Below are 19,916 nucleotides of genomic sequence, written 5' to 3'. Positions count from 1 at the left end.
AGCTCATGAGAGCACTTTGTAGACTGATGGAAATATTCTACATCTTAATTGTGTAGTAGCTATAGAAGGCTACATATTTGTCAAAACTGATTGAACTATAACACTTAGGTAGATTTTTAAACCACATATTGCTCTTCTCTTCATTCATCTACTATTCTGTGATTAGCTCTACCGCGTACATTCTAAGAATTCGCTCTACTGGGCAGTGAGGTCTGTAAGTGCCCCAGGTGGTCTTTAGAGTTGAGCCGTAATGGATTTTATGGAGTTTATGGCATCAAAAGGGGTAATTGCAGCTCTGTAAACATACAGCTGAAAGTGTGTCACGGAAGAGATTTGGGAGAGTTTGGGAAATAGACATTTATGGAAGAGCTTCAAGGCAGGACATATATTTTGAGAAATGTGATGGGCTGTCTGTTTCACTGAGAACCTGTTACTATTGTCCCTTGGTGTGGCTTACATCAGGCCTGAGTCTGTAACCCTCCCAATGAAAACATACTGAAACAATTTATAAAATTCTTAGTACTACATTTTTCACTCTCTACTGTGTAAATCAATGGATCTTTTTTTTTTTTTTTTTGTAGTTACTTCATCTTCCCTGTGAGAAAACTGAGGCTCAAAGAAAGTCAATGCCCAGAGTTGGTGCAGAAAAGTGGGAGGACAGGAACCTAAGTCCTTTTTATTAATTTCATAGATCCTTCCAGTGCCTGAGACAGACAAAGTCTTTCAGACTTGAAGAATGGAATGTGAAAAGTAGCTATTCTATTCTTCAACAAATAGCTATGATATGGTAAAGCTTCTAGGTTCTCTTATAACCGCAGCTTCATACTCTGGTGAAATATGTGAGTTGGAGTTCTTATAGAGGCAGAAATTTGCAGAGATTTTAATGTCAAAGTCCCTATTTCCAAAGCAACTGACTCTCATTGGGGTGTGGGGAGGGGGGAATGGGAGGCCCTCTGACCTTGAGGCAGCCAACATGGTCCAGCTCAAGTATCAGCCAGAACAGCAGCCAACTTAATCCACCAAACAGGAAGACATTTCTCTGGAAATCCCTATTCCCTGAACAGCTTCCTTTAAACACTTTGGACAAATTCTTCCACACAAGGCCACTAAGCCTTCTTAGGGAGGGAGGAAGGGAAACAGGGAGGGTCTTTCATTGTTGCTGGTCCCACTTTGGAAAAATCTTAACTGCCACATATATTCCCAATAAAATACTCAGTTGTCCATGAGTGTAGGTTGTGGGAGTGGTCCTTGTCTTAACACTCAGGTGTAATTTGCATGTAAGTTGTATAAGAAGAGGAAGGGCAAAGGAGGGAAGCAGACTGGACTTGGAAATGGCCACAACAAGGCATGCCCAGGAGATGAGGCTCACAGAGATTGCTTTCCAAGGACAGCTGACCCACCTCTTTCCCACCTTATTACTGCCCTGTCCTCTAAGATTGACTAGGGTGTGATGTCACTTTTTCAAAATAAATGTAAACATTAATATATGAGGTAGATCAAACATTATTTCTCCCAAACTCTCTTTGCATTGACTGAACATACAATAGTTATGGCCTAGAAAGGTGGAAACTTAGAGGGCAATTTTGCAGCTAAAGACCAGTTCATGTCCAGGGGCTTTCACGGGGTTTTCTGGGAGAAATAGAATGTTGCAGGACTCAGAGTGCCTCCTGCAGAAGAGTCTCTCTTCTGTGGGATTCAGTTTTGCCACAGGGATGAATCCAAACCTTGCTGAGAAATTTATTTATTTATTTATTTATTTTTCAAGAATGGGTGGTGGGGGGAAGGCAACAGTGTTCCTCTGAATCCCAGGTGGCCACTGGTGGAGACTGCTGATGTCTGGTTTTTGCCACGACCAGTTTCTAACATATAATCTGCCTATGCAATTGGGTGAAGAGAGAAAGTACGGGAAAAAGTGGAGATTGTACGGTATCGGAAATCACAGGCAGCAAAGGCAAGGGCGGGTTTCACTGTGTGAATGGATGTGAAGAAGGCACTTGGAAACAGAACATTTGTCTTCTTAAAAGCCTGAAAGGGACTGAAGTGAGTTTATAGATCAGTCGGTGAGCCTGAAATGCTTGAGATTCTCAGGCAACCTTACTCCCTGACACATAGTAAAGAGAGGTAAGACCATCGGGGAATCGAGGAGAATTTTTGTATCACATCCTAAATGTCCAGGGAGAGGCTAATAATAAAGCATGGAATTCCAATAAGCTAACCTTGCGTTGAACAAATATTAATTTAGTGAGTCGGGTTCTGAAGTGGTGAAAATGACGCAGGCCTGCAAAAATCCTCAGGGGCCAGGAATCTGATACTATGGTGAGGTCTCTATTGATCTGTCCATATTCTTTGCAATGGTGAATGCCAATCACCCTACTCCAGGGCACTCCCAACTGTCTCACCCTCATCTTAGCAGACAGGCATGTGAATGTCAGGGTACATGACATGGGCTCAGTGGATGGCAGACAAGAAGCATGACTCTTCCCTCTGCAGCCTCAGAGAAGCATTACAAGAATATATGGCAACAAAACCCCAAAGCTGAATTCTCAGAATATAAACTGAACTCTTCAGACAATTATTCAGATCCACAGGGATTCAGGATATTCCCGTAAAATATGGTGTTTCCTCTCTCCCTCATTTGCCCCATTGAGTCCATGGCCAATGCTTCTACCCACTGCTCTTCACCACAAATATTAAGCAGACTGTAAGGACGCTAGGAACATTCTAGGGTATACAGGTTTCTGGCTCACTATTAGACACTGGGGGTAGGTCCTAGTCACCCATAGTTTCAGACATGACAGGGACCCATGGAGATCCTACCGTCATTGCTGAACAGACAGCTAATGAGGCAGAAAGGAACTATGATGGGAGCTTCCAGAAGAGTCAATGGCAACCCAGGAAAAAGTCAATGAGCCAGAAGTAGCTAAGGCCTTTCAGCACCAGTCACCCTGAATTGATTCTGAGTTACAGGCACGAGGAGCTGGGCCTCAGGTCCAACAGGGTCATTTACTCAAAAGAACATGAGGCTTGAATCTTTAAATATTATTAAACTGATAATCTTCCAAAGGCTGTTAAAGGAGTAAGATGTCAGTTCCCATGCAAATCTTACAACAGTCATTAAAAAAAGACTTGGGTAGGAAAAGGAAAGATTTTGGCTTTATGACTTTTCTTTGGTTATGTCTGGTGGATGAATGTTGATCTTCCTGCTTTTTATTCATTCAGATCTCACCTGGCTGAAATCCCCTTGATGGTGCTGCACCCAGGGTATCTTTCTCTCAGAGATCTCCTCTCTCAGGAAAGACCGTAGACTCTGAGGATTCAAAGAGAACTGAGAAGTCCCCCGGACCACCTGCCCACCAGTGCAAGGATTGCCTGCGTATCTTTGACAGGAGTCATCCAGCCCCATCCTGGGTGCCTCTGGTGTAAGCATATGAAATGTAGCTTCTTAATCTATGGAAACTGTATATTTTCCTGAACTCGTCCTCCCTCTACTTTAAGAGCAGTCAATCCTCACAACACTTTTGAAACTGGCCTCCACTCACGGCCATTCTGGAGGGTCCATTCTTAGTGGATTACTGAATAATTGCCCTCTGAGTCAGGATTCCCCTCCATGCAGGATTAGATAATGGAGCAATTCTCCTCAGGAAGGCACCTTGAGGTGATTGCATTGTAGGGAGCTTGAAGCCATGAGTATTATCTAGAATTTCGATCTTTTTCGATGGCTGAGCCTCAAAGTTGGGGAGAAATTGATCTCTGAGCCTATAGAGTAGGAACATTATGGAAGAAACTGCATGAGATGTTAGTGAAGGGAAAAGAAAATATTTCCTACCCATTAAAGTAAAAACCAAGCACTGAATCTGACGCCAGATGTAGTGAAGTATAAGAAAAGCCAACAGTGCTAGGCAGATTACTAACTCCTGTGAGAAAACAAGAAGAAAGCTTCACTGATATTATCACAAATAATATTTTCAACATCATTTAGATGGATTTTGCATTTTGGTTTGGAGCCCTATTACATTCTCCTATTATGGGGTTTTGCACCACTGTTTTCAGAAAACAGCTCCTCCTGACTCAACTTCCACTAAATATGTAAGAAATCCAATTAACTTTCTAGAAATAAAGTTCCCATAAATTTTCTAGAAAACTTTACATTCCATTTTTAACCAAAAACTACCTCAAAATGTTTCCTTATACCAAACATTTATTTTTGTCATTTTTCATTTGTGAAAACAAATATATGACACAAAAACATGTTACTTTTCAGTTTTCCAAAAATAATTTCCCTTTATTACCTCATGAAATTAAGGTTCACTTGAGCAGATACAGTCAAGAAATAAGTAACTTTCTGATTTTTTGAAAAATGCCGTTTGTTGTTCATTATCACCTGATGACCCGGCGCATGAAACCAGGGAGTATTTCTTTGACGTCCCTTGTCTGGGCAACATTCATGTCCACACATCATTTAAGAATGTTCATAAGGATGGAACAACCATGAGCATTCTTCCTTGTGAAGAAATTATAGAATATTTCTTCTAGGGAGTCTTTGAGCCATGCAAACATCTAACCCGTTGTAGGAAAAAGACATGGCCTTCAAAGTACATTATAAAAAGGAAAAAAACAAAAGGTATTAAATGACCCTTAAAAAAAGCCTAATGTAGGAAAGCCTGTGCTTTTCTGCTCCCAGCAGTTCATGTTTAGGAAGCTCTGGTTTAATCAAGCCAAGACTATCTTTTTCTAGCCATAGCCAGCACACTCCCAGAATCCATGAGTCAATCAGAGGTTATTTTCCAGAGCGGACTTAGAGCTCAGTTCAAACGTGCTCCTTCACGGTTGCTGGGAATGACACAAAAGCTTGGGATTAGTTTTTGGAAGCCCAGGGAGGACACAGAAAAGGCTGAGCAAGGGCAAGTGGCCTTGGCAAAGGGAAACCTGGGCCAGCAGCCAGGCACCGCAGACAAAGCAGCTTCCGACTGCATGCGTCAGGGTCCTGTGTGCTTGGACCCCCTCCCCCGGGAAGCCAGGTGTTAGGTCACCTCATAGAGTTAAGTCAATCTGTTTTCCTTTTTGTTTTACCAGACTTAAACAAACAAACAAACAGACAAGCCCACATTGGGGGATGAGTTGTTTCTGCATTTTCCCCACAGCCAAGGTTTCTTTCTGCCCCTTGGGAAGCCCTTCTTTCTTGCTGTGACCCCAGCAGGACGCTAGGTGGCATGGGGGAGCATTCCAACATGAGAGCATCAACACTAACCTGAGAAGTAGCGGCAGGTGAACTAGTTTCCTTACCACTCACTGCTGCCCTCTCACTGGCGGCAGCTTCTGCCACTTCTGCCTTCTGCACATTCGAATCCTCAGAACCAGGAGGCCCTATGTGTCCCAGACTTTCGCTCCCTGGGGTGGAAGGTGGGTTGATGGTGGCTTTCCGGGTTTGGCCTTTATACCAACTAGGGTAAAACAAGGGATCCGCAGGGTCCGTTGCTGCAGGGACTGGAGTTTCAGACTCTGTGGTCTGCTGAGAGCCAGTGGGCACAACCTCCCCCTTAATTGGGGCAGATACATTCAAAAGTAAAAAAAGAGGAAGAAGAAGAAGAAGAAGAAGAAGAAAAAGCAGTCGGTTTTAGTTCCCTTTGGGTTTGAAAACAGTGAGCTGTCTGTGCAGTGCCTGATTTAACCCATGTTCAACTTGATCCCACCCTCTGCGAGCGCTCAGGGAAGGAGAGCTGCCTGGGCTCCTCTGTCTGGGCACCTTCACGTGCCCACTCTTGTTTTCTGTGCTTGTCCTTCTCTAGATGGTAGGCTGAGACAGGTAGCAGATGCCTGAAATGAAGGGTGCTTATAAAATATCTGATAGAGGAGAAAGGTCGATCTATTGGCCACGATTAATATTTTGACATTCCAGGTGGGCTCACCAAACCTCTTTTCTAAAATCCCAAATTGATCTTATTGATCAAATCCACCTCTCATTTAGTTACCACACCTCTTTCAAACTCAGGGCAATTGGTATACCCAGAATTTCAAGAGTCGAGGAACTGTAAATGATCTTTTAGCCTGGTTTCCTATGGAGACCGAACATAGAATGTAATTCTTTAATTCAGAGTTTCCCCTCTGACATTTTGTTTCTATCGATACTTTCAATCCACTTTGAAAGCAGGTGCAAAACCAGGACACCTTTTTGATGAATCTACATTGCCCACAGACTCCATAAGTCGAGACCTCTCTGCTGAAGGTGTCATGAAAGGCTTGAAAACTGGATAGTGACATCTTAGAAACTAAGGGTCAGCCAATCAGATACAGGATTTGGGATGAATTATCTCCTAGGAAATCTCTATAATAGTTCTTTTAACATATAATCTCATCGAATGACAGATATATAGAAAATTAGATGTCATTTGTTTGCCCACTTACTGAAAGATGTGACAGGGATAAACTAGCATGACTTCTCTATTTACTACCTTTATTATCTACGAAAACTCAAAGTTCTAAAGGTATACTCATTTTATTTCTCACCCTGTACCCCACAAATGGTTTCAGAGCAGACCCAATCTTCATGACATTGGATCTCTATGAACTAACATGTTACACACATAGCCCTCTCCCCTGCACACAAAATTTCCAAAGATTGCCTCAGATTTGAGGGTGCTATTGGTGGGAAAATTGTGTTAAACTCAGTCTTACCAACCAATGATAACAAGAACTGTTCAATCACTTAGTGGACTTTCCCCCCTGACATTGTGACTGCTCTGAATTCTTTGTCTTTCACATACAAATGTCTGGCTTAAAGCTACGTTTTTCTTAAGGCAGAATAAATTGTTTGGGCTAGTCAGCAAGGAGGCACACCTGTGCGTCCTGTGGGAGGGAATTAGTGAATGGTTACCTGTGTCACTGGGACATCTGCAGTGGGTGGCAGGGCTGGAAGTGGCTCTGGGGAGAAAATTGGAAGTGCCCCTGTGGCAGCCTGGAGCTCTGAGGCCAGCTGAGAGGGCTCCAAGGCTTTCTCTGGACTTTCCTCTTCTCCTGATGACTCTGTTCGAACATTTTCTACCTCTTCCACTTCTGCTTCTTCCCCTTCTCCTTCTCCTCCTTCTCCTCCTTCTCCTTCTTCTCCTTCTTCTTCTTCATCTTCATCTTCTGGTAAGGTAATGTGTTCTTAAAATCATTATAATTACCACTGCAGCTATGAAATCAATTAATGGCCAGTACTTAACAGCCCAGATTAAAGTCAGGCTAGGGAAATCTTCTCCCTCAGACACTGGACTATGGCCCAAATATGCCACGTTCTAGTTAAATGTGGACAGGAGAAATGTGAAGATGGGCCCAACCATCTCCATCCTCCTTGTTCCCCTTCCCAGTACAAAGTGCAGTCCTTACTACTACTGTGAACTATGTACCTGACCCCCACACCCAGAGCCTGGCCACATTTATACCATACTTTGTCACATCTGCAAGCTCCTGGAGGGCTGGGCCTGAGATTTTCACTTGTTTATCTGTGTCAAATTAAATGGAAATACAACTCTCTTCCCTTTCTCAGAAAACATACAAAACCCTGTCTTGTTTTAATGCCTTACCTCCTCTGTTCAGTGAATGCTGATTTATGCCACAGTTAATGCCATGACTCTTTTTCTAATACATTGATCTTAATATTCCCTCAGGAAATATTAAGAAGAGATGACAATATTAAGTAATTTTTTAAAAAAGATACATCCTGAAGACTTGCTTCTAAAGTTACATCTGGGGGCGCCTGGGTGGTTCAGTGGGTTAAAGCCTCTGCCTTGGGCTCAGGTCATGATCCCAGGGTCCTGGGATCGAGCCCCACAACGGGCTTTCTCCTCAGCAGGGAGCTTGCTTCCCCCCTCTCTCTCTGCCTGCTTCTCTGCCTACTTGTGATCTCTATCTATCAAATAAATAAATAAATAAAATCTTTTAAAAAAATAAATAAAGTTACATCTGTATACACTGATATAGCTTCCTGGTTATTAGTGGTCTAGTCAAGGTGTCTTGTCATCTAGATGACCATGATGAATCAAGACCATCAATAACCTTGGTCAGTTCCAAGGTTATTTTCCTCTTTTCAATTATTTCATGAGGACTAACTTCCAAGAGGGTGGTCTCTGGGCCAAATGGTAGAGATGCATTTATAACTCATGAAATACAGCTGGTCACAGAGAGCCAGTTTTGTTTCCAAGTGTGATTTATTCTGTGACTCATTACTATTCTTGCCCTCTAAAGTCCGATTAAGTGGATGTGCTACAATCTCTCTCCAAATGTCTTCTGCATTTTATTTTTATCTCATCCTTAACCTTGCAGTCGATAACACTTCACAGCACTGTGGTTGACGCCTCGTGTAGGGTTGCTGTTGAGACATCGTCATCACCATCAATTATTAAGTGTTTGACTGTTCAGAGTCAAATGCCCAATAATGGCATTCTAATGGGCACTGTGCTGTGCAAAGTTAAATACTGTCAACCAACTATATGAATCTGTAATGAAATAGAGTTTCACATTGGATTATGATCCTTGTATAATTGTTGACATCTATTCCGGAGGTGATCCTGAATCCCCCTTTTCTCCTGCTGAACCCAGCTGCAGCTCTCACACACCTGCAACTTTGGCCAAATGGTCACAAGAAAAACAAACCTCTGTAAAAATCAATTTCGCGGATGATTTTTTCTTCTCTATTGAGGTTGACTGTGAAGTGGTTCATGTTCTCATAACCATGTTCTATTTTCTCCATCTGAAATGCCTTTGATGCTTCAGAAATTCTGCAACAAAGACAAGTTGCCACTTTCTGTCACAGTCTAATGTTTGATAGCCTCGGGTAAAAATGAAAAGTATGCATTTTTCCATAAAATGGAAAAATGGAATGAAAAATACTTACTTTTGTAACAGGGTTTTGGCATTCTGTGAAAGCAAACAAAAGACAGACTTACTTAAATTCTTTTCATCAAAGACTTAATTCTTTCCTCTGCTGACTCTGAAAATCTCAGAGCTTAGTTTCTAAATGCTGTGAATAACTGTTGCTTTATACCAGAACCTTCTTATATTAAGTGATGTCATGGTCCCTTAAATATATGCTTATGAAATTGTTTAAACAGATGGAGACATGAACACATAATGAGCTTATATTGTAGTTGGTAAAATAAATCAAAATGAGATATACATAAAATAACAAAAATATGATGACAACTACTTCTCCAGCACCCACCTTCTTGATTAGTTCTATTAGGTACCAAAAGGAGACTTACCTGCAGAAACACTGCCATTTCTGGCTCATCCATGAACTGGATTCCTGATTCAACCAACTTTGACACATTTTCCAAATGATCAGAATACTTTTTGATCAGAGCACGGACATGTTCCAGTTTCTCCTCTTGGGTTCGTGTAATGACTTGGGTCATTTCATTTTTCCTCTCCTCCAGGATGCCATACAGGTAATCAAACTTTTCACAGAGTTCCTGTTTCTGTTTTCTGCAGCATTCCTGTTAGTTGGGTTAGCTCATGTTAGAAAGTGTTTGAAAGAGTGTCTGTTTGGCAAAATCACCTGGAATGTTTTGGAGGATAAGAAAATTTGCATATATAGGGTATTTTTTTCCCTTCAAGCTGTCCCTTAGATAGAGATTCCCATTGTGTTGATACTTTGAAAATCTCATATTTATCAAATTTGAGGCTTAGACAAACCCAAATCAACCAAATTGACTAAATGGATCAATGACTTTTTCATTATGTTCTTTATAAATGGAGAATTTCATAGAAATTTGGACACATTTTTTAAAAATTATATATTGCTTAGATAGCTTATAGTTTTATATTTTGTTTATGGTGAGTGTGTATATGTATGTGTGTGTAAGGAAAACACCATGATACTTCCTGGTTTGTACCCTTCGGTCTCTCTGCTCCACCTACACTACTCCTGTCCTAGTTTCAGTCCTCGAATGGAGATTCTGGTTCTTCCCACTGGCCTCTGCATCTGGAATTTATTCAGGCAAACCCATACACTACAGCCAAATTCATTTTCCTGGAGTACATTTCCCTGCGGTACAGTGCTTTTTCTCTGACTACTCATTTTCCAAAGAATAATATTTTAACTTCATAACTGACTTTCCAGCTTTTCCATGACCTGGTTCCAGCTTTCCTTCATAGTACTGTACTATTCTTCATCGCAATGCCCTGTATCCAGCAAAAACAAACCACTCCCTTTCTTTGCTCATCTTTTCCCCTCCTTTTAGAATGCTCTTTCCCAATTCACAGTTGCAAACTCTAAGTAATCCTTTTTATTTAAAGATTTTATTTATTTATTTGACAGAGAGAGACACAGAGAGAGAGAGAACACCAACGGGGAGTGAGAGAGGGAGAAGCCAGCTTCCTGCTGAGCAGGGAGCCCCATATGTTCCTCCATCCCAAGACCCTGGGATCATGACCTGTGCCGAAGGCAGACGCTTAAGGACTGAACCACCCAGGTGCTCCAATTCTAACTAATCTTAAAGACATTGTTGGAATATTAGCTCTTCCATAAAATGTTATTTGATTTCTATGACTGAATGCCATCTTTTAGTTCTTCTGAAATCCCATAATATTTACCACTACTGGCATATACCTCTATCCACCTAGTCCTCTATTTATCCAATACTGTCTAAAACAAGGAAATACTGGATCTGGTCTTTGAGTCCCCAAGAGAGAGAGAGAAAGGCTGTATGGGAGATTAGACTTGTGCATTTCCATTGTGTGGCTGAAACACCTCTAGTACCATTTAACTTCCTTCTCTTTGAGTCCATGTTAAATCATAATTAACTTTGCAGTTGGCCTGATCATTGGCCTTTTGGTTTTTCAAGTTCCAGTAAGCTTGGTGTGTATATATGCCACTTTCCTTGGACCTGACCATCTCTGGGTCCAGGACCTTTACAGCTGAGAACAGGCTTTGAGACACCAATGATCCAACATAGCTCTCCTGTCCAGTGGAGGCTTCTTGGGAATCCATCCAATTTATCTGACATCTCTGACCTTTGTGACCCTTATTACATGTTCTTTCATTTTAGTAAACACTGATCTCTTGTTTGTCAAGTATCACTTTTTTCCTATACATGAGTTTCTTAAATATCTAAAGTATAGGCTCTTTAAGGATAGAATCTGGGTCTGCTTAGGACATATACCACTTTGGACAACAGATATTCAGTATATATCTGTTAAACAGGTTTTTTAAAACTGTTTCATTTTCCCCCAATTTCCCTATTCTTAGAGTAAGGGGAAAAAATGGATAACCTAAACCAAATAGTTGATTATGAAGATACTCCAAAAATGTGCAGGAAATACGCCTCACTCCACTGCTTCCCTTGGAACACAATCAATTCTCATCATATTTTCTGTACAATAATAATACATGAAGGAGGTAGGCTGAATAATTGAAATATGTTAAAGATTTATAGCAGGTTTTATGGAAGTTTATGGGTACAAGACATTCAAAGGGAGCAGGGGTGGATGGCTCAATAAGAGCTTCTTAGTGGAAGCGATGCCCGCTTTGCCATAAAAGATGAGCGGGAGCAGAGGAGGTGTGAGGAGGGGATGAAAATCCATGGAGCCTTGACAGTTGTCAAGGTAATAGGGCAAAAGCCCACAAAGCATGTCCAGACCTGGAAATCACTGGGCTTGCCAAATTTGCATCCATTTCCAGCCCTTTAGCTTGAGATCTGGACCATTATGAGGCCTCAGAACTGAAGCCTGTTAGTAGCTTCCCAATCAAACTTTCTTTCCCTGTATTGCTTTCTGTTCAAGCTCACAGGAAACCTTGTGCTCACCGCATTCCTGAAATATGCCTCTTTGATGTTCAGAAGCTTTAATGTTTACTGCAAACATTTGATGGTTTCTAGCTTATTTTTCTAAAAGAAGTTGTACACTTGAAACACGTATAACAAATAGTAAGATGTGATACTGGTAGAATACTTTTGTTTCTGAAAAGTTTTCTTCCATATGATTTAATATGTGTGAGAACATTCAAGCTCACAAAACCCAAATTATTTATAATGAGAATGATGCGAAATGATGTGTCATGGCTAGTGTCTTATCTAGTGGTTTAAATGAAATAACCACTTTATTTTTACGTTATTTTCAATTCCAAGTATATTTTATTTCCATTGGGTTTTCTAGTAATTTTGACCATATTAATTTTAATAAAATTACTATCATTTAATAGAACTATTTTATTTATTTACAATATATCAAATGCTACCTTATGCACAGATCATGCTTGATTATTATTATAAAACTACATGCTGTATAAAACCCTTTTAATATTACCTGACACATTATGGGTACTATATCAGTGCTTACTAAACTTAGGTCTAATTATCCTTAATTTGAATTATTAAGTTGTGGAATTCTGAAGTTGCATAGAATATCAGAAGTAACCTGCTCCCGAGCAATCATTTCACTCATGTGGAAACTGAAGTCCAGCAGAGTTAAATCATTTTCTCAAACCATTCTGACATTTATTGTTGGTGTCTGGCCTTGGGCCAAGGGTTTTGAACTCCTGGGTCACAACTACTCTTACCATAACCTGCTGTAAGACACTTGAAAGAAACTTGAAAAAAATTTTATGTGAACTACTGTGAACCAAATATATGTCTTTTAACAAAGCGACTCTGCAGCAAGTAGGCTCTTAAATAAACTTCAGATTGTTTCAGAAGTATATTCATTAGTTCACTCCTTCAGCAAAACTCACTAATTACTATGTACCAGGCATTAGAAGATCTAAAAACCTGCCATGATTTTTCCAGTGTTCATGAGAAGGGTAGAAAAATGATCAGATTTTCTAACAATAAAAAAAAAAACCTTTTTTTTTCCTCTTGCTTAATGTGCCTTTAGTATAATTCTATGCAAAATATGAGTCAGAAAAATATGTTTCTAAAAAAGGAAAAATTTGCTTCTTTCTTGGAATTATGAAACTTGTACTTAGAGACTCATAAATGAACCAAAGATGTTCAGGTTAACCTAATGTCAGATTCAAATGAGAAATATTCCATGAAATTAAAATTCTTTTATTTTTTTCATACTCTCCGATGTAGAAGCCATACATGAGAGACTAAGGTGGGTGCCTTTCTATCCTTCTGGACCACAAGATCTTCAAAGTGCTACAAAAGTCAGCTAACAACAAACACCTCAGCTTATTGACTCACCCTCTGAGGTAATTAAGGAACAGGTATATGTTACGGAGGAAAAATATTTTCTTAGAGGCCAGCTCGCTAGTTATAGTGATTACTCTGAATTTCAGCACCTACTGTGCCTTTGTAAATACGGACCTGAAATGCTTTCAACAGTGACTTTCCAGTAACCTGAAAAATGGGATGGGAAAAATGTGGATTTCTGCCTCATCAAAACGTCTGCAGGTAGCATACTTTAAAGGATGATTGTTACCTGCAAACGAATGATAGCAACCATCTTTATCTGTTCGCCACAAAAACTTCCTCACCTCAAAGATTTTTTTTTCCCTTTTCACATTCTTTTGCACTTATTTCAGTTAAAAGGCTTGGTTTAAAAAAAAAAAAAAAAAGGCTTCAGTAAAAATTCTTGGCTGTGTACCTTCTCCTTACCCCCACTTCTCTGGATGGTAATTGAATCAAGATACATACTTTTTGAACTCTGAAATTTATTTTTTCAAATATTCTCCATTTTCTTCCTTTTGATATCTGCAGTTCCCATGTCCTGTGTGTGTCAGGGGTGTACACAGGGTCCTGTGTGAGTGTGTTTAGCGACTGAAGTAACTTCCATCACAAAAGCACTAGGTATTTGCCTCCAAGTATTTTCTGATGTGTAACCCCCACTGAAACATGACCTACCTCCTGGGTCTGCCAAGACACTTAGAAGAGCCAAAAGAAGTTGTCTGTAATCCTTGAATGAAAATAAGATTCATCTCTTCTCTAAGGTGAACCCAGTAGGGATGCAATATACCAAAAAGGGGTGACTTTATGAAGGGAAAACTGTGGTAAAATGGCAAAATGATGTCTGGTGGAATATCTGTTTCTAACCAATGTCATAATATCCGGCTAAAAAGAAAAAAGACCAGGTAATCATTTGGCCATTTCCTTAGATGTGAGTAGGTAACCTTTAATATTTATCTAAAACCCATTGTTTAGCTATTGCTTTTACAGAAATGTTAAAACTGACAGATTCAGGGCACCTGGGTGGCTCAGGGGGTTACGCCTGAGCTTAAGCCTTTGGCTCAGGTCAGGATCTCACGGTCCTGGGATGGAGCCTTGCATCAGGCTCTCTGCTCAGCAGAGAGCCTGCTTCCCCCTCTCTCTCTGCCTGCCTCTCTGCCTACTTGTGATCTCTCTCTGCCAGATAAATAAATAAATAAATAAATAATCTTTAAAAAAAATTAAAACAAAACTGACAGACTCTAATTTTGAGCCTTCTTTATATTTTAGTGATGATAAGATATAAGATATGTAGCTGCAGAAAGAAGCATTCCAAGGGAAAAAAGTCAACTACAGACACTCTTCTACTAAAGAGTACAGAACCCGCCGCTCAAAGAACCATCATTCCATTGTTTTTAATGGCCAGATTTTCAGGGGCTCACCATCTCCCCCAAACACTTATTGGTTTTATGGTCTAACTCCCCTCCTAGAACAAAACCTTCCTGGGAGCAGTAAACTTTTCTGTTTAGTTCATCACTACTTCCCAGCATTATGTGTGCAGAATATGGCATAGTGGGCACACATGAGAAAGACTGTCTGAATGGCGGAGTGAATGAAATATGACTTGTCTCTAGAGATATTCAGTCCTCAAAAGTTTCTATACTCCAAGGCTCTGCTTCATTCAGTACTCAAAGGAAGATAGCAAAAAACAGCTGTGCAACCCGAGGGACGCCTCTTAGCCTTAGGGTGGTTTTCTTACCCCTGCAGTAAGGGATGGGATTGGGTGATTGCCAAGGTCCCTTCTGACTCTATAGTTCCAGACTCGACGACTTGAGGTAAATGTAGAGATATTCCAGTCTCTGGTCTCTAAAATGTTTCCACTCCTGGCAAATTTCAGGGTGGTCATCTTCAGCATGAAGACATAAATCCTATCTCCCAGCCCTGCAATGTCAGTCCCAGTTTGGGAATGTGCCAGGGCTATGACAGGAAAACCTAAGACAATTGGAACCGCTGCTCTTACCATGTAAGGAACACGCCTCTGGGACCAAAATAGCGCTGCAGATAAGCTCTTCGCCCCACCACTTGTCACTGAGCAACTGGCTCTAGCCGGCTCATTCACAGACCCACCACATTCCTCTACCACTCATCCACACCCACGCTGGTTTGGTGCAGCAGCTCTGGGTCTGGGAGGGCACACTCAGCTTCATTTGAAATACAGGACTTCAGAATTCCCTTCATTAAGCCCAGTAGGGTTTTCTGTCCCCAACACCCCCAAAAAGAAGGGGAAAAAAGCAGACAGCAGGTTAATAACACTAAAGAAAGGACTATCTTAAGGTAGGAATAGTCTCCTGAGGAAATCAGCCGACCCTTTCCTCCTAAGGCCTCAATTCCTAGCACCTGGGAGAAGTCCCATGAGTGCAGAGTAGGATGAGCAGCTGGGTCTGTGCCGGGCTACACTAGAGAAGACAAATGAGGAGAACATGTTCCTTCCAGGCACACCAGCCGGAGTTCAGCCCCTCTCCTGTCAGTGGGGTGGCTCGTGCAGTGCTCCGTGAAGCAACTCTACCCAGGGACCGTAGGGCTCGGGACTCCCAAATTCATGCTGTTTTCTACTGTTACCATGTTGCCACCCACTTCATGTTAGAAGAACAATTATGTTCTAATTCATGGGATCGCTAAAGCTTACTCCTGGGGTGTCTGTCCAGACCATTTAGAAGCTCCTTGAGTAAATTCTGTAAAGCAGAGGGCCCTGTACCCCTCTGGCTCAAAAGGCACAAGAGCACGGTGAGATGAGCAGTTCTTTAATTTGCTCCTGTCTGCAGTGGAGAGTGAACGCGTTTCCCAGAAGAACCTTAGCCTCCCTCTCCCAATATTTTAAGTTACCTCCAAGCCTCTTAGGGCTACTATCTTCTACTGTTCATGTTCAGTTTTTCTGTCTGAAAGGGGTTGCTTACTTAGCCCCACATCATAATTGACAGAACTGTTGGGACAGAACAATTATTCTGACACCATTTAAAAGATGGTCCCAATGCCCCAGTGGTTCAAACAATTATTAGCATCATAACCATAAGTGTGTTCTTTCCAAGCTAACTGCGAGAATAATAGGAGGTAACTTAATCAAGGCCCTGACCTGTGCCTTTTACCCCAACTTAGGCATCACAATAACACTGTGAAGAACGTATTTCTAACCCCACTAGACCAGTGAGGAAGTTGAGGGACAAAGGGCTTAAGCCACTTCCAAAGGTCATATAGTTAAATAACCACTAAAATTCAAATTCTGAAGCCTGGTCTTTTAAGCCTATGTTCTATTGCCTTTAAACTGTTTCCTTAAAAATTCTAGCATGCTTATTAAAATGATTCTTATATTTAGACTTCATATTTGTAACTGCATGGACAAGGTCCCAAAAGCTATTTGGGTAAAATTATTGTTTTGGAAGTATAATAGATTTGTTTTCATTGCAAAAATCATTGGAGGATCTTATTAAAGTTGTCATTTTTCAGATAATGGAAATGCTCAAGGTCAAATATTTATTATTCAACTTGTAGCTGTTTTCTTTAGACATGCATCCATACAAAGCAGGATTATTTCCAGGCCTGCCTGCCTCAGGAGGCTAGTATTAATAGCCTACTCTCTTGGGTGTCCAGTGACATAGGATAAGTGCCCTTTGTAAAGACTGTAAGACGGAGGTTATGATTTCTAGGGACGAGGAAGGAAAGCCAAGCACATTTTTCTGGAAGCAAGAGAGCTCTGAAGGCAGTGTACTTGTCTACTCCAACCAGCAGCCCTCTTTCCAAGTCAAAGCCTGTCCCAGAACATTTCCTGGCCTGGAAAGGCAGGTGTGGCTCCAGATCATGCTGGGCTTGTCTAGAACAGTCTAGAAGGCCCTCCAACAACCTGAACTAGAGAGCTCTGGGAGTGTCTCAGGCTGAGCCACATTCAGCCAGGTTAGCCACATTCAGCTAAAAAGACTGAAGGCTCCTTTACACACTGCCAGCCCACAACAATGAGAAAAAAATGCCACTCCCCCTTTTGACACAGTTCAGACTGGCCTTCCGTGACTACAGTCCTTCTCAAAGCCACTCAGAATCATTGTAAACACACATCAACTGCATACATTATTTTTAAAGGGTAATAAGAAGTCCATAGTGTGATTTAGCCTAAGCTCAGCAGCTCCCCAGGGCTGGTGCTGGGCCGGGTGCCTGACCAGACCAGCCCTGCAAGACATTACATGATCAGGGACAAAATTAGACGTGGGTGAGGGATGGACACTCTTACCAAAGGGCAGGTGTCAGGGTCCCAAGTGGGAAGAAGCGAGGTAATTAGGGAAGGATAGTGCCCACCCAGGGACTACTCCATTTCCCATCCCTAAGGGGTTCTTCGCCAATCAGAAGAGAGAATTCTTTAACAACAGCTCCCCACCCCCTGGCCAAGAGTCACTCCTGGCTTCCCAGAAAATGTTTCCAGGCAGGTGGTGAGCAAAGTCAGGCAGGAAAATAACCACCCCAGGGAAGATGGGAGAACAGGAGCTCTGTGACCTGAACTCCGGTGCAGAATTCACCTGCTCTGTAAAGTTGGACCATTTCACTCCAAGCCAAGAACCCGTGGTGCTTCATGACATGCTGCCTTGCAGGCTGGCACACACAAAGGGAGCCTCTGGTGTTTTGCCACTGATATGGTCCTGGCTCTATGGAGATCATCTCGAGGTTTAGAGGTGCACCCTGTGGCCATTAGCGGCAGGGTCTCTGGCCTCTGGCCTCTTCAAATGGAGAATATTTGCATCAAGTAGGGATCATAAAATCAGAGACCCCCATGAGGCTCTGAGCCAATACCTACATCTTCAGATAAGCCACCAAACTGATCTGAAAGGACTGTGCTTATCTGAAATACATTCATTCATCCTTTATTTTATTGGTTATTAAAAATGTCAGGCTAGGGCACCTGGGTGGCTCAGTCGGTTAAGCCTCTGCCTTCGGCTCAGGTCATGATCTCAGGGTCCTGGGATCAAGTCCCGCATCGGGCTCTCTGCTCAGCAGGGAGCCTGCTTCCCTCTCTCTCTCTCTGCCTGCCTCTCTGTCTACTTGTGATCTTTCTCTGTCAAATAAATAAATAAAATCTTTAAAAAAAAATGTCAGGCTCACTTTAGAAAAATGTGTAATATAGGAATATATAAGGAAGGCAGTAGACCCACTGTTCACTGCTCCTAACCTTTTGGTTTCTGGGGTTTTTTCCCCCTATAAATGTATATGAGGGTTATTTATGAATATATACATTCTATACAGTTTTATTTCTTTAAGGTAATATCTCAGAAGTAAAATAAATAGGTAAAAGGGATGGACACATTTATGACTCTTGCCAATTTACAGCTTCATCAGAAAGCCCTACAGGAAACCATTATACTCCTCTAGTAACCTGTGAAAATACTTGTAAACGTGTGTCATGTTTGATGAATGCTTTTATCAGGAATAAGAGGAATCCTAACCCCGACCTCCACTGCCAGGAAGTTCCTCCTGATATCTGCACTAAATCCCTTCTGTTGACTTAACTTCAAACCTGTTCCTTCTTGTCTTGTTCTCAATGAAAGAAAAAACAGCTGCTTCCTCTTGTCCCCCTGACTGGCCTCCAGGAAGAAAAGCAGTTGTCAAAACTTTCCTCGCCCTTTCAGTGTCCTCTGAGACTGGCTAAATGGAGCCGGAGTTGTTTGCTCAAAGCCAAAGGTGACCCACAGAGCTTTTCTCCTGTTTGTGTACCGCAGCCCCTATGTCCTGGACGGAGGTCTCTGATGAAGGCCTGACTAGAGATGAGTATAGAGATTACCTCACTCGCCCACAAGCAACATGCTCCTATTTATACACTGAACAGTCAACACGGTACCACACTGGAGTGCTGATTCATGGCTTACTGATTCAGTTGTATTGGCCCTTTACTGTAAGTAAGCAAAAAGAGAAGAGTTTATAATGTCCACTTTGTAATCTCGTTGGGTTCTTCGCCAAGAGAAAACTTTTCTTCTATAAATGGATCTCAGATTTATCATGTTCTTTTCAGGAATATGAGCATGGAGAAGAGAGGACATTGATTTTAATGATGTGTAAATCTAAAATGAGATGATTATGGCCAGTCTCTTGAAATCATCCTCTAGGAACCCGCCTTGGGCTTTTGATAGAATTTGCCTTTCTAATGATAACATAATGAAAATGGGGTACTTACCGGGCATTTGCCATGTACTAGGCACTGTGGTAAGCATTTTGTTTATGCTTAATTTCCCACAGTAACTCTATAAAATGGGTACTATGTCTCATTTTTACAGAGGAGAATGAGGGATTGAATGTACATGAGAATGGATCTTAAAACCCAAGGCTTAGTTTAAAAAAAGTAATAAGCAGAATGAGAAAGATAGAACAATACCATTTATAAAAGTAAAAGGCATGTATATAAAACGATAAAGATTTTATAAGAGTCGGTAAACAGAACACCAAACATATTAGAGTGGTTATTTACAGAGAAGAGAGTGGGAAATGGGGATGAAAGGAAATAAATAGATAATGAGAGGAGCCTTGCCCACAGCAACAAGAACAATGCCTCAACATTGCACCTGAGGCCCAAGTGAAAAAAACAAGTAACCCCAAAACTTAAAGCAGGGAGATGGCAATAAATGGCTCCAGGTTACAGATCCAGAGAGCTGCACACATCCAGGTCTTGCTCCTGCCCTCTGGGCCGCCTGGCTTCACTAGTCTGTGAATCTTTAGTTCTTGACAACATACTTGCCACATAGCAAAATCTCTGAGGCTTCAGAATTC

At 41.5% G+C, this 19,916-nt stretch overlaps 1 protein-coding gene across 7 annotated transcripts in view; it reads right to left on the bottom strand.

Moving 5' to 3' along the window:
* TRIM55 (tripartite motif containing 55) overlaps positions 1-19,916 on the bottom strand; it is a 41,337-nt gene that overhangs the window by 11,332 nt on the left and 10,089 nt on the right. For 2 of the 7 annotated variants that reach the window (XM_032847864.1, XM_032847862.1), the window contains exons 5-9: positions 9,240-9,473; positions 8,873-8,895; positions 8,632-8,756; positions 6,872-7,125; positions 5,249-5,536 (exon numbers count right to left, since the gene is read on the bottom strand). In XM_032847864.1, the coding sequence (XP_032703755.1) occupies positions 5,249-5,536; positions 6,872-7,125; positions 8,632-8,756; positions 8,873-8,895; positions 9,240-9,473 (924 nt within the window). Of the gene's footprint in view, positions 1-3,826; positions 3,915-3,979; positions 4,831-5,248; positions 5,537-6,871; positions 7,126-8,631; positions 8,757-8,872; positions 8,896-9,239; positions 9,474-19,916 lie in introns of those variants that run through there. The other 5 variants (XM_032847863.1, XM_032847866.1, XM_032847865.1 and 2 more) reach the window with 5 other exon arrangements.

Source organism: Lontra canadensis, unplaced genomic scaffold (assembly GCF_010015895.1).
Source record: "Lontra canadensis isolate GAN:19392208 unplaced genomic scaffold, GSC_riverotter_1.0 scaffold195, whole genome shotgun sequence".
Taxonomy (NCBI): domain Eukaryota; kingdom Metazoa; phylum Chordata; class Mammalia; order Carnivora; family Mustelidae; genus Lontra; species Lontra canadensis.
The sequence above is the reverse complement of the archived record's forward strand: the minus strand, read 5'-3'. Positions and strand labels throughout refer to the sequence as shown.